This window comes from Pleurodeles waltl, chromosome 1_1 (assembly GCF_031143425.1).
Source record: "Pleurodeles waltl isolate 20211129_DDA chromosome 1_1, aPleWal1.hap1.20221129, whole genome shotgun sequence".
NCBI lineage: Eukaryota > Metazoa > Chordata > Amphibia > Caudata > Salamandridae > Pleurodeles > Pleurodeles waltl.
In genome coordinates, this window is record NC_090436.1 from 810,377,542 (window position 1) to 810,391,121 (window position 13,580).

The 13,580-nt window shown below is 45.8% G+C and overlaps 1 protein-coding gene across 5 annotated transcripts in view; it reads right to left on the reverse strand.

Annotated features, from left to right (window-relative positions):
• Positions 1-13,580, reverse strand: part of SMARCA2 (SWI/SNF related BAF chromatin remodeling complex subunit ATPase 2) — a 1,363,970-nt gene that overhangs the window by 75,564 nt on the left and 1,274,826 nt on the right. For all 5 annotated transcript variants that reach the window (XM_069228509.1, XM_069228519.1, XM_069228497.1 and 2 more), the window contains one exon: positions 11,877-12,012. In XM_069228509.1, the coding sequence (XP_069084610.1) occupies positions 11,877-12,012 (136 nt within the window). The remainder of the gene's footprint in view (positions 1-11,876; positions 12,013-13,580) is intronic.

Genomic DNA, 13,580 nt, shown 5'->3' on the forward strand with positions numbered 1-13,580 from the left:
AGCTACGAGGCCAAGGGACCAAGCTGTAGGCAGGAATCCTTAAAGCGGTCAAGCGCTGAGTCCGCTTTGTCTCCGAAGAGACGGGGGCCATCAATGGGCATGTGTAACAAAAGTTTGCTGGACATCCTCTGAAAAGCCAGATGTCCTCAGTCAGGCATGGCGCCTCAAGGCACTGTTGATGCAACAGATCTACCTAGTGAGTCGGTCGTGTCCAGTCCACAATAAATCATGAACTTTGCTGCATCTCTCCCGTCCCTAACGACCTGGGAGAGAACCACCCGGACCTCCTCCGGGACTTGAGGCAACACTTGCGAAACCGTATCCTAGAGAGTATGGGAGCATCAGCCTAAAAGGCAAGCAGTGTTCACAGACTGCAGTGCTAGACTGGCCGAAGAAAACATTTTTTCCCAAAGAAGTTCTCCATTCTAGCAGGTCTCTACGTTCACCATCTAGAGAAGGAAATAATTCTGAAAACCACCAACCCATATAAGGAAAACATTTCACTATGGAAAAGATACATTGATGATATTCTGGTAATCTGGAAAGGGGAAGAAACACAAGTGGCCCCTTTTTTTGGAGTGGCTCAATATGCAGGATCAGTTCCTGAGAGTCAACCTGTAAGGAATAGCTATTTTTTCTAGATCTTAATACTGTAGCAACTAATGGCACCCTAAAAACTACCACTCATGAGAAACCGACAGTTAAGAACTATTTGCTAATTTTCGACAGTGACCACCCCACCATTTGAGGGAAAATCTTCCCTTTGGACAGTTCCTGAGACTTAGGAGGAATTGTTCTGAGGTATCCAACTATAAACAGCTAGCTCAGAACCTTGCATTAAAATTGGAGGCTAGGAAATACCCTCCCAGAATCATCAATCGTGAAATGAAACGAGCATGCAACAATTAGAGAGAGGCTCTTTTGGACACCTCTCCCCAAAAAGAGAAAGAAGAAAGACCTAGCTGTATTATGACATTCAATGTAGCCTCTAATCAGGTGAACAAGATTATCAACAAGCATTGGCTCATTTTGAATAGCGGTGAGGTGAGAATTGGGCTGTAAGCGGGAGTGTCGCTTCGATGAAGTAAGTGCGACAATGCCTCTGACTACCTGCAACGGTGGTGACCCGCTCGGTGAGCCTAACTTTGCTGCATATATATTTTATAGTGTGTGACTACAAGCACACACACCCCTCCCGGAGGATCTAAGAGGCGAATAGCGTTGACACTAAAAGTAGGTCACACATGCACCACATGTGTTTTCTTAGAGATGCCTCATGTGTTGAAGTGTGTTGTAGTGTTTCTATATGTAGTATGTCTCGTATTTGTTTTTCTATGTGGATTCCAAGTGCCATTGGGCAGGGTGATGTTGGCAAAAGCACCATACCCCTGAAAGATGCAATTAGCAACTTTTACTCTTTTATTCTTTCATCCTTCCACAGATTTGTCCAGCAGAACATCGATACCAATGGGTATTATTTTATTTTAGTTGTATATATTAAACCACACCACAGAGCATGCAGTAATAGTGCTTCCATTAGTGCTAGGTGTACAATGAGTGATACTAGCGAGTTCACCTTTGTCCTGATGAGGAGTGTTGGGGTAGACCCCGAAACATGTAGACCACTTAGGAGATAACATACCCCCCTCCCAAAGCCCCTTTTTAACCATACCACCCCTGTGAGACATATTAAATTAGTAATACCATCCAGAGGGCGGTATTTTTAACTCACCAAGACCCCACCACTCCTCTCCCTTTGAGCATTCACATTGTTAAAGCCTTAAGTGCTCCCACGTATTCCATCAGTCGCAGCACGCCTCGTTCTGTAGCAGAACAGGAGAAACCCCAATGATGAAGCATGCCACCAAGGCGTAACCTTGGTGGGTGAGGGTTTTTCATTGTTTCTCCCTGTGGAAGTTTCTTCGGACTGGGCCTTTTTGTACAATCACCTAACCAGATCCTCCCTGAGTTCCCTGCCAAACTTGTAAACAAGATTACAGAACCCAGGGAACCTCTGAAGGAGCTCTGGGCACCACAAGTGGGGTGGTGATTGACAAGGGAGTGGTAACTCCCCTTTCCATTGTCCAGTTTCGTGCCAGAGCAGGGACTGGGGTCCCTGAACTGGTGTGGACTAGGTTATACACAGAGGGCACCAAATGTGCTCTTCAAAGCAAACCAGTGGCTTGGAAGGCTACCTCTCCCAAGCCAGTCACACCTATTTCGAAAGGGAGAGGGGGTGTTACCTCCCTCTCCCAAAGGAAATCCTTTGTTCTGCCTTCCTGGGCTTAATGATATCAAGCATCAGGAGGGCATAACCCTGCCTGAGGGGTGGCAGCAGCTGGGCTGCCCAGACAACCACGTAAGATTGGTGGTAGCAATGCTGGGGGTCCTCTAAGGAGCCCCCAGAGTGCATGGAATCATACTTCCAATACTTGTAACAGTACAGGGGTATGATTCCAACATGTTTGATACCAAACATGCCCAGGTTCGGAGTTAGCATTATGTAGCCGGACATAGGTAATGACGTATGTCCAGTACACGCGTAAAATGGCATCAGTGCACTCACAAAGTCCAGGAAAATGGATCTGGAGTTTGTGGGGGCACCTCTGCTAGTGCAGGGGTGTCCTCACACACAGGTACCTGCACCCTGCCCTCTGGGCTGAGAGGGCCTACCATAGGGGTGACTTATAGTGACCTGTAGTAATAACGGGTACATGCACCTGTTTCACGCAGGCTGCAATGCCAGGGCTGCAGAACCCTTTACATAGGCTCTTTATGGGTGGCAGAATAACTGCTGCAGCCCATAGGGATCCCCTGGAACACCAATGCCCTGGGTACCTAGGTACCATATACTAGGGACTTACATAGGGGGACTAGTATGCCAGTTGTGGGAAGAAAAAGGTACAATTTAGACGAGAGACTAAAACTACTGGTGTACTGGTTAGCAGGAACCCAGTAGACACAGTCAAACATACGGACAACAGGCAGAAAATGGGGGTAATCATGCCAAGAAAGAGGGTACTTTCCTACACAACCCTCCCCCCCCAAACGAAGAACAAGAAGGCTAACCTAGCCCAGATGAGTCTTCATTGCCCAAGTCGAAATATCTGGAGAGTTCATCTGCATTGGAGTGGTTACTCCCAGGTCCACGGTCCACTGTAAAGTCCATTTCCTCAACAATTTAGGGTTTTCTCCTTTCATTTGTTTGAGCCATAGAAGGGACTTTTGGTCTGTTTGAACAATAAAGTGAGTGCCAAACTGGTATGGCCTCAACTTTTGCAAGGCCCAGACCACAGCAACGGCCTCACCTTTCTATAGCTGACCAACATTTCTCTCTAGGGGTCAACCTTGTGCTGATAAAACCAACTGGTTGATCCTGACCCTCAGTGTTGAGCTGAGAAAGAACTGCCCCTACCTCTGAAGCATCAGTTTGGACAAAGAATGTTTTGGCATAGTCAGGGCTTTTTAACACTGGTGCAGAACACATGGCCTGTTTAAGGTCCTCAAAAACTTTCTGACAGCTGGCTGTCCATAAAACTTTTTGGAGCATCTTTTTAGATGTGAGGCCATTAAGAGGGGCTATAATGGAGCTATAATTCTTGATGAATCTCCTGTAGGAGACAGTGAGGCCTAGGAAGACTCTCACCAGGGTTTGTGTTATGGGGGAGTCCATTCTAAGACAGTCTGGATCTTCCCCTGCAATGATTGAATCTGGCCTCCACCTATTAGGTGGCCCGGATATAAAACCTTCCCCTGTCCTATCTGGTACTTAGAGGCCTTGATAGTGAGGCCTGCCTTTTGCAGGGCCTCCGAAACATTCCAGAGGTGGACCAGGTGGTCATCACAGGTGGAACTAAAGACAGCTATGTCCTCGAGATAGGCTGTACTATAGGCTTGCAAACCTTGGAGGACTGTATTCACCAGCCTCTGAAAACTGCCAGGTGCATTCTTCAAACCAAAGGGCATAACAGTAAATTGATAATTCCCTCCAATGATTGAGAATGCAGTTTTTGGTTTTGCATCCTGTGACAATTTGATCTGCAAATATCCTGCAGTCAAGTCACAGGTGCTTAGATACTTGGCAGATGCCAGTGTATCTATCAGCTCATCTGCCCTAGGAATAGGGTGAGCATCAGTCTTGGTGACTGTGTTGAGCCCTCTGTAGTCAACACAGAACCTCATCTCTCTTTCTCCATTCTGTGAGTGAGGTTTTGGTACCAGCACTACTGGGCTAGTCCTGGGGCTGTCAGAGTGCTCAATCACTCCCAGGTCTAGCATCTTTTGCACTTCAGCTTTAATGCAATCACTAACATGATCAGGTTGTCTGAAAATCTTTCTTTTAACAGGCAAGCTGTCTCCTGTGTCAATGGTGTGTTCACACCATGTTGTCTGACCAGGTGTCAGAGAAAACAGTTGAGAGAACTGGCCTAGGAGGTTCCTGCACTCCTCTTTCTGAGATTCAGAAAGGCAGTCAGCTAGGACAACTCCATCCACTGAGCCATCAGCAGTGGTAGAGAAGAGATCAGAGAGAGGGTCACTCTCTTCTTTCTGTCCATCATCAGTTACTATGAGCATGGTCAGATCAGCCCTGTCACAGCAGGGCTTAAGGCAGATTGCATGAAGCACCCTGAGGGGGCTTCTGGGAGTGCCAAGGTCCAGCAAATAGGCGAGATCACCCTTTTCCTCCACTATAGAGCGGGGACCGCTCCATTTGTCTTGGAGTGCCCTGGGAGCCACAGGCTCCAGGACCCACACGTTCTGTCCTGGCTGGTACACAGTTAGGACAACCTTGTGATCATTCCACTGCTTTTGCAGTTCTTGGCTGGCCTGAAGGTTTTTAGTGGCCTTTTTCATGAACTCAGCCATCCTGGATCTGACGCCAAGTACACAATCCACAATGTCTTGTTTAGAGGGCTTGAGAGGCTGCTCCCATCCTTCCCTCACAAGAGCAAGTGGACAGAAGTACAAAGGGGCTGTCACCCACTCCCTGATGAGGAACCTCCCTGTAGGCAAAAAGGAGACATGGCAATAGGACATCCCATCTTCTCCTGAGGTTTTCAGAGAGTCCCATAACCATGCCTTTGAGAGTCTTATTGAACCTCTCAACCAAACCATTGTTTTGGGGTTGTAAGGGGTGGTGAACTTGAAGGTTACACCACATTGCTTTCACATGGCCTTAAGGTATGCAGACATTAAGTCTGTACCTCTTTCTGATACCACCTCTTTTGTAACGCCCACCCTGGAGAGGATTCCCAGAAAGGCCTTTGCCAAGGCAGGAGCTGTGTGGTTCTCTTCTAAGAGGTATAGCCTCTAGATACCTGGTGGCATGGTCCACCACCATCAGTATGAATCTGTTTCCAGAGGCAGTGGATGGGTCTAGGGAGCCAACAATATCCACCCCAACCATCTCAAAGGGAACCCAAACCACTGGTATTAGAATTAGGGGGGGATCTTTGTGGTGCCACCTGTCTTTCCACTGGCTTGACAGGTGACACAGGAGTGAATAAAATCCCTTTGTATCTTCAGACATATGGGGCCAGTGAAAGTGTGGAACAAATCTGTCCCAGGTTTTACTTTGCCCCTTGTGACCTGCCAGGGTTATGTCATGAGCAAGGGTAAACAAAAATTCTCTATACTGCAGAGGTACTACCAACCTCCTGGTGGCACCAGGTTTGGGTTCCTTTGCTTCTGACTATATAAGAGGTTGTCTTACCAATACACCTTGTGGGTGCCACGGACATCCCCTGCTCCCTGAAGGACAGCTTGCTGTCTTAACCCTTCCAGTGTGGAAAGGTTTGCTGTCCTATACAGGGAGTGCAGAATTATTAGGCAAATGAGTATTTTGACCACATCATCCTCTTTATGCATGTTGTCTTACTCCAAGCTGTATAGGCTCGAAAGCCTACTACCAATTAAGCATATTAGGTGATGTGCATCTCTGTAATGAGAAGGGGTGTGGTCTAATGACATCAACACCCTATATCAGGTGTGCATAATTACTAGGCAACTTCCTTTCCTTTGGCAAAATGGGTCAAAAGAAGGACTTGACAGGCTCAGAAAAGTCAAAAATAGTGAGATATCTTGCAGAGGGATGCAGCACTCTTAAAATTGCAAAGCTTCTGAAGCGTGATCATCGAACAATCAAGCGTTTCATTCAAAATAGTCAACAGGGTCGCAAGAAGCGTGTGGAAAAACCAAGGCGCAAAATAACTGCCCATGAACTGAGAAAAGTCAAGCGTGCAGCTGCCACGATGCCACTTGCCACCAGTTTGGCCATATTTCAGAGCTGCAACATCACTGGAGTGCCCAAAAGCACAAGGTGTGCAATACTCAGAGACATGGCCAAGGTAAGAAAGGCTGAAAGACGACCACCACTGAACAAGACACACAAGCTGAAACGTCAAGACTGGGCCAAGAAATATCTCAAGACTGATTTTTCTAAGGTTTTATGGACTGATGAAATGAGAGTGAGTCTTGATGGGCCAGATGGATGGGCCCGTGGCTGGATTGGTAAAGGGCAGAGAGCTCCAGTCCGACTCAGACGCCAGCAAGGTGGAGGTGGAGTACTGGTTTGGGCTGGTATCATCAAAGATGAGCTTGTGGGGCCTTTTCGGGTTGAGGATGGAGTCAAGCTCAACTCCCAGTCCTACTGCCAGTTCCTGGAAGACACCTTCTTCAAGCAGTGGTACAGGAAGAAGTCTGCATCCTTCAAGAAAAACATGGTTTTCATGCAGGACAATGCTCCATCACACGCGTCCAAGTACTCCACAGCGTGGCTGGCAAGAAAGGGTATAAAAGAAGGAAATCTAATGACATGGCCTCCTTGTTCACCTGATCTGAACCCCATTGAGAACCTGTGGTCCATCATCAAATGTGAGATTTACAAGGAGGGAAAACAGTACACCTCTCTGAACAGTGTCTGGGAGGCTGTGGTTGCTGCTGCACGCAATGTTGATGGTGAACAGATCAAAACACTGACAGAATCCATGGATGGCAGGCTTTTGAGTGTCCTTGCAAAGAAAGGTGGCTATATTGGTCACTGATTTGTTTTTGTTTTGTTTTTGAATGTCAGAAATGTATATTTGTGAATGTTGAGATGTTATATTGGTTTCACTGGTAATAATAAATAATTGAAATGGGTATATATTTTTTTTTGTTAAGTTGCCTAATAATTATGCACAGTAATAGTCACCTGCACACACAGATATCCCCCTAACATAGCTAAAACTAAAAACAAACTAAAAACTACTTCCAAAAATATTCAGCTTTGATATTAATGAGTTTTTTGGGTTCATTGAGAACATGGTTGTTGTTCAATAATAAAATTAATCCTCAAAAATACAACTTGCCTAATAATTCTGCACTCCCTGTAGTGACCTCCTCCCTGGCAGGCCCCCCCTGCACCTTCAAGTTCAGCTGTGTCAGCTTTCAACTCTCCAGGTGTAGGTTCTACCAAGGGAGTGGATTCCTCTTCCTTAAGGGGGGAATCCTCACTGGAGGGTGGCGTATGAGGTAACCCTTTGCCCTTTCTACCCTTGGCTTTGGGAGCCTCTTGGGCCATTGTTCCAGGCTCCAAGATTCCTTTTTCTTTTTGCTTCTTAGCCTGAGCCCTGGTCAAAGCAAAAATGTTCCCTGGGATGCCCAGCATTGCTGCATGGGCTTCCAACTCCACTTCAGCCCAAGCTGAAGTCTCAAACTCATTCCCTAAGACACACGCTATGGGAAAGTCTGAGGACACTACAACCTTCTTTGGGCTAGTAAACCACCACCCTCTCCAGCTGTTGTCGTGGGTGGCAGTCACTTGGTACTAATAGCCAAGTAGGTGTTGCTCAGGGGACACCAGTTTTCCAGTCACCATAGTGACACTGGCACCTGTGCCCCTGTTGGCCTCTGCCAGAACACCATTTATCAAGGGCAGCTGCCTGTATTTACCCATGGTAAGGGACAGGGAGCAAGGGTGGCAAAATCAATGCCCCATCTGAGACTAGAACAGCCTCAGTAGTTTTCCTAACTAAGCCAGCCTCCACCACACTTCCTAAAGTGAGCTCAGCTACACCCTTGGAATAGCTATTATTCCTGACCCACCACTACTGTTGTTACTAGGGGCACTAGTAGAAGAGGTGGGTGGTTTGGTGCTTTTCGTAGGCCAGGAGTTGTCTCCTGGCCTATGGCCCTTGTTTCTTCAGACGTAGCACCAAGGCTTTTTGCTATGGGAAGAGGAAGAGGATCTGGACTCATCCCCAGAGGAATTTTGTGGGTCGGACGATTACTTTTCAGGTTTGTTTTTGCCCCCACCCTTGTCCTCAGACGTACGCTTCCTTTTTCTTGTCACCCCCAGTATGAAAGTTTATGCTCACCCTTGTTCTGACCCACTTGGCTGCCTTCTTTCCCAATTCTTGGGGAGAGGTCAGATCTGAGTCTACCAAGTACGGGAGCAACAAATCAGACACCCAATTGTTCAGTATATGCTCTCTTAAATTCAGATCGTACAAGCCCTCACAATCACTGACTTTGCTACCATGTAACCAGCCCTCCAAGGCCTTCACAGAGTAGTCCACAAAATCAACCCAATCTTCGGAGGACTCTTTCCAGGTCTCCCGGAACTTACTTCTGTACTGTTCAGTGGTAAGACCAAATCTATCTAACCTACTAACAGACTTTAAAATTGTGCAATTGTCAGCATCTTCCTCTCTGAGAATAAGACTACCCCTACCTTTGGTCAGAGAAGGAGAGCTAAAGGATAGCAGCCCACTGTCGATGGGGGAACCCTCTGAATTTTGCAGGCCCTTTCCAGAGCAGAGAACCACTTATGGGTGTCATCCCCCACCTTATAGGGGGGGAAACAACTTTGCTAAGGTTTCTAGAATCAAAGGAGTGCTCCCTGCCTCTAGGTTCCTTGAAACCAAAGCTGCTGCCACCATGGGGTGCCAACCCTGCCTCTCTCTCCACTGCCAAGGCCTCCCTGTCTAGGTCTAGCTGTTGCTGCTGCAGCCTCAGCTTGGACTCATCCAGCCTCAGTCTCCTAAGTTCCCTATCTAAGAAGTCATCTTGTGGAGTTGATCAGTTTGTCCCCTCAGATACAGATGTGACATGAGAGTGGCAGGATTAGGATCGGTCCATAGGTTTGGTAACCCTCTGAACTAGTCCCCTGGGAACAAAGGGGGCCTACTAACATGGCCACCTTTGGCACTACCTGTAGTGCTCCCAGCTACATTAGGGGGTTTACTAGAGACTCTGTGATCCTCTGAGGGATTCTCATGACCCTCCTCAGCATCCACATCTTCTCTTTCTAACACTGGAGGGTTATAATATATCTTTTCTTCCCTCTCCTCCTGACCACCAGCTTGATCCTGGTCATCCTGGAGAAGTTCTAAGGGCAGACACTTATTAGGGTTCCTACCTGTCTTCAGTGTCCTACTCTTACACATCTCAGTTCCTGAAAGATTAGGTCCTCATAGTGAGAACCCATGTTCTGAGATATGATAGGTACTGAAGACATGTTAGAGTGGCGTAGGGTGTGCCTAACCTCCCTAACTTCTAGTCTCTCTTACCGAAGTTTGGAGTAAGGGCTATGTCTAGACCCCTCTCTTGCCCAAACCCTAGAGACTATATCCTCAAACTAGGTGTATGTGTTTATCCCTAGCCAGTAAAGTACCAAATGATAGAGTGGTAAGGCAATTGAAAGTGCTTATCCCACTGCTGCACCACCAATGTAGGAAGTTGGCCTGGTGTGTGGTGGGTACCTATGGTTCTTACACCAGGTCCAGGTATCCCCTCTTAGTGAAGTGTATGCAGTGTCTAGAAGCCAGGCTCTCTAGAGGTAGCTGTGGATGAGCAGCCAAGTCTTATCTGGGAGACATGCTGAGAGGGCCTACCATAGGGGTGACGTATAGTGGCCTGGTGTAGTGACTTGTAATGAAAACAGGTGCAAGCACCAGGTTCACGCAGTCTGCAATAGCAGGTCTGCAGAACCCTTTGCATGGGCTGAATATGGATGGCAGAATAGCAGCCCTCAGCCCATAGGGATCCCCTGTAACCACCATGCCCTGGGTACCTAGGTACCATATACTAGGGACTACATGGGTGGGGGGGGGGGGGTGTATGCCAATTGTGGGAAGAAAAAGGTACAATTTAGAGGAGAGAGCAAAACCACTGGGGTCCTGGTTAGCAGGAACCCAGTAGACAGTCAAACATACTGAAAACAGGCAGAAAATGGGGGTAACCATGGCAAGAAAGCGGGTACTTTCCTACACTTAGTATGAAGGGGAGGAGTCTTAAAAGAATGGAAGGCATTCACCACTGGAAAGAGGTGGGCAGCAGTACTGCTTCATTTGCACTCAGTGATTTATACATGACTGTGCAGGTCTTATTATGGTGGAGGGCATCATCCATTAAGGGACCAAGCAATTTCTACCTTTTCAACAGGAGAGGGTTGCCTTTCTCCTGGGCCTCTGGCATGAGAGCACAGCCATGCCCAGCCCAGTCCAGTATGTTGGTGGCTTTCTCCATGATATCATCAGGCATCAACAATTTCTGTTCTGCAACCTCTTTGCCCCGGTTGAGAATTAAACTGTACCAGAGAATGAAGCTGCAGCTGTCCATGAATGCATTGGCTTTTGTTTACCTGAAGGAAAGGTCCCCAATGTGCTTAATATTTTTTCTATTGGTTTCTGCACACTTGACCTCCGTCTCCAGGTGAAAGGATATTGCTTTACCTTTCAAGGAAGTTGCCACCTTCACGACAGGCTGAGCTAGAGGATGATCAGATACAAATCTGGACAGTCTTTGGGGCCTGATACTTGCCATCCATTATGATCGTAGGCTTGGAAAAACAAGGTGAGCTAGAGGATGATCAGATACAAAATGTAGACAGTCTTTGGGGTCTAGTACTTGTTATCCATTATGACGGCAAGCTCGATGAAATAATTACCCCCAAATCTCCTGTGCCTAAGTTACTGGGGATATGGTTGGCTTTGGGAGAGGAACTACAAAGCCACAAAAGTGTAATCATCCACATTTACAAGGGATTGACTGGGTTGCACTTCCAGAGCCTTGGCCATCACTCAGTGGTGGTATGTGGTCTTTCACTTTTCCCAGGGTTACTCCCACCACTTGTGTAAGGCCAGTGAGGTTTAACTCCATGTGAAAGGGTCCTTCGTGGGAAGGCTTCCTCCTCAGTATTTCAACTGGAGCCAGGACCACTTTCTCGCTTCTTGTCTTTTTCTAACACTTACTGTGCATTCAAACATGAAGCACAGGGATTAAGCTAGTCAAATGCTGTAAATAGCTGATCGCACAACACATGTAGCTTAAAGGCAGAGTGTTGTGCTGTAACCTACCCTATCTGAAGGACCAAGAATATAAAGGAGAAAATATTACACAAAATAGGCTAGGCCATGTACATGCATCCTCGCTGTGTGAGCGAAAAATATTAAGATTTCTATCTTTTGGTGGAGAAAGGGGAGCGTATATGGGCACTCATTACACTGGGGATGAAGGTGTGTCACATGATGCATACATCCGTACACTGCCAAAACCCAAAATATTGTATTCACAGCTACAGAAGCAGTTTTTTGTCCTGCCGCAGTTGACAGGATGCCCACTGGCTGGGAAAATGAGCAAGAGCTAGGACATAAGTAGCAATGGATGTTTTTTTCCTAAAGATTCAATACCAGAAATTCAGTTAAAATTCAGAATTACAATTACATTAATATAAATTACACCATCCCTAAGAGCCAGGTAATTGGAAAGAAATGGTTTTCTAACAGTTGGCATGCAGTGAAAATACAATCTGTGCAACAAACATGCACTTGTTACAGCTTCATTGTAAGTAATAATGGAACACTTCAGAAATGCGTACTTTACAGTGTACTTACATTCAGACTCTGACTCGTCGTCATCTTCATCATCATCTTCATCAATGCTTTCATCTTCACTTTCCTCCTCTTCTTTAACAATTTTTTGCCTTGCACTCTTGAAGACTGATTGCAAAACTATGGAATCTTCGTAAATCTGCAAAACATTAGTAAAACAATGACACACTTTGACTACACCCAAATATCGCTGTATGGAAACCTATAATTTCTGCAACATTACTGCCATTTGTTTAAACAACACTGTTTGAACAGTGAGACTTACAATTTAGGAATACGTGCATGATAAAGAGAAGTAACTAAGTGTGCAAATAAAATGTATTTGGTAAATACAAAAAGAAAACATTTTCCACAATAATAATTGTTTTGCTTGGCTAACATCTGGCAGAACAGGGACTTACATAACTTAACCTGCTACAGCATCCAGCAAATCCCAGACAGAATTCATGCCACCACATTTGCATGGATATGCCTGCTGATGGCATGAGTGACTTCAGAAATTACTGACAGAAAGGGAATCCTCCCAATGAAAAAAGAAGATATCAAAGGTAAAATTTTGCAACATGGCTGAATTTTATCGTAAGTAAACAATTATATTTTAACAGTACCTAACGTCTCACAGATACCAAGTTTGCACCTAACATTCCCACACCCTGAAAAAATGTATGTGAGAGTAGTAAGAATAACAGTGCCATATCATTTTAGATTTTCATCCCATCCCCCACACAAGCAAATAAGTAAAAACATGATGGAAGGCAATGGTGATGCTGCTTTATCTTATAACATCAAGCTACAAACAAGCAGTTGTAACTCAACACCTTGTTTAAAATATCATTGATATGTTATCACCCACAACTGTCTCCTCACCCATTTGTATGAAGACGCTGAATAAGGTGTCAGTTTTAAAACAAAAATCACAACTACGTAAGACAAAATCATGTCCTTCCCCCATTAGAGAATTATGATGAGTCTAATAAACCACCTTCACCGTTTTCCATTCTTTGGAATCTCTGCCTGTCTGTCAGTCTAAAGAGTGGCACATCTCTAAATTCCCAACTGCCCAAGTACAGGTAATCAGTGCAAATTACAACTGATTAATTCAATTGTGCTGTTTTGGGCAATCCAAAATTATATGATGCAGAGACTGCAAAATGAGGCAGCACTCACTCTTGTTAAAGAACAAGTTACTTACCTTTGGTAACAATGTATCTGGTAGAGACTATATTTAGCCCCAGATTCCTTACTTTAGAATTATCCCCAGGCGTCAGACTGGATACGGACATTTTTCATGAACAGTATCCTGCGTGCTGGTACGTGGTGTCGTTCGGTTCCATGTGGCATCGTCAGTATCGTCCGTGCTGGAAGTGACATGTGCACTGCCTATATAGGTACCACCCCAGCATGCTCACATCAGTTTTTTTTTGCGTCCTTCCACACCAGAAGCATGGAGCCAAGAAGAGTACTGACCACTGGTGAGAAAAATTAGGGCACTGAAAGGTAAAAGCCCTAAGTCTATAAATCTGTTCACAGAGCAGGGATAATAAGTGGGTTGGTATGGAATCTGCAGCTAGATAAGAGTCTCTACCATATAAGGTGTTATCGAACGTAAGTAACTTGTTTATCTGATAGAGACTGCTAGACACTTACCTTAGAATAGACACCCCAACATTATCTCCCCAGAGGTGGGTCTGCAAAACAATTTCACAC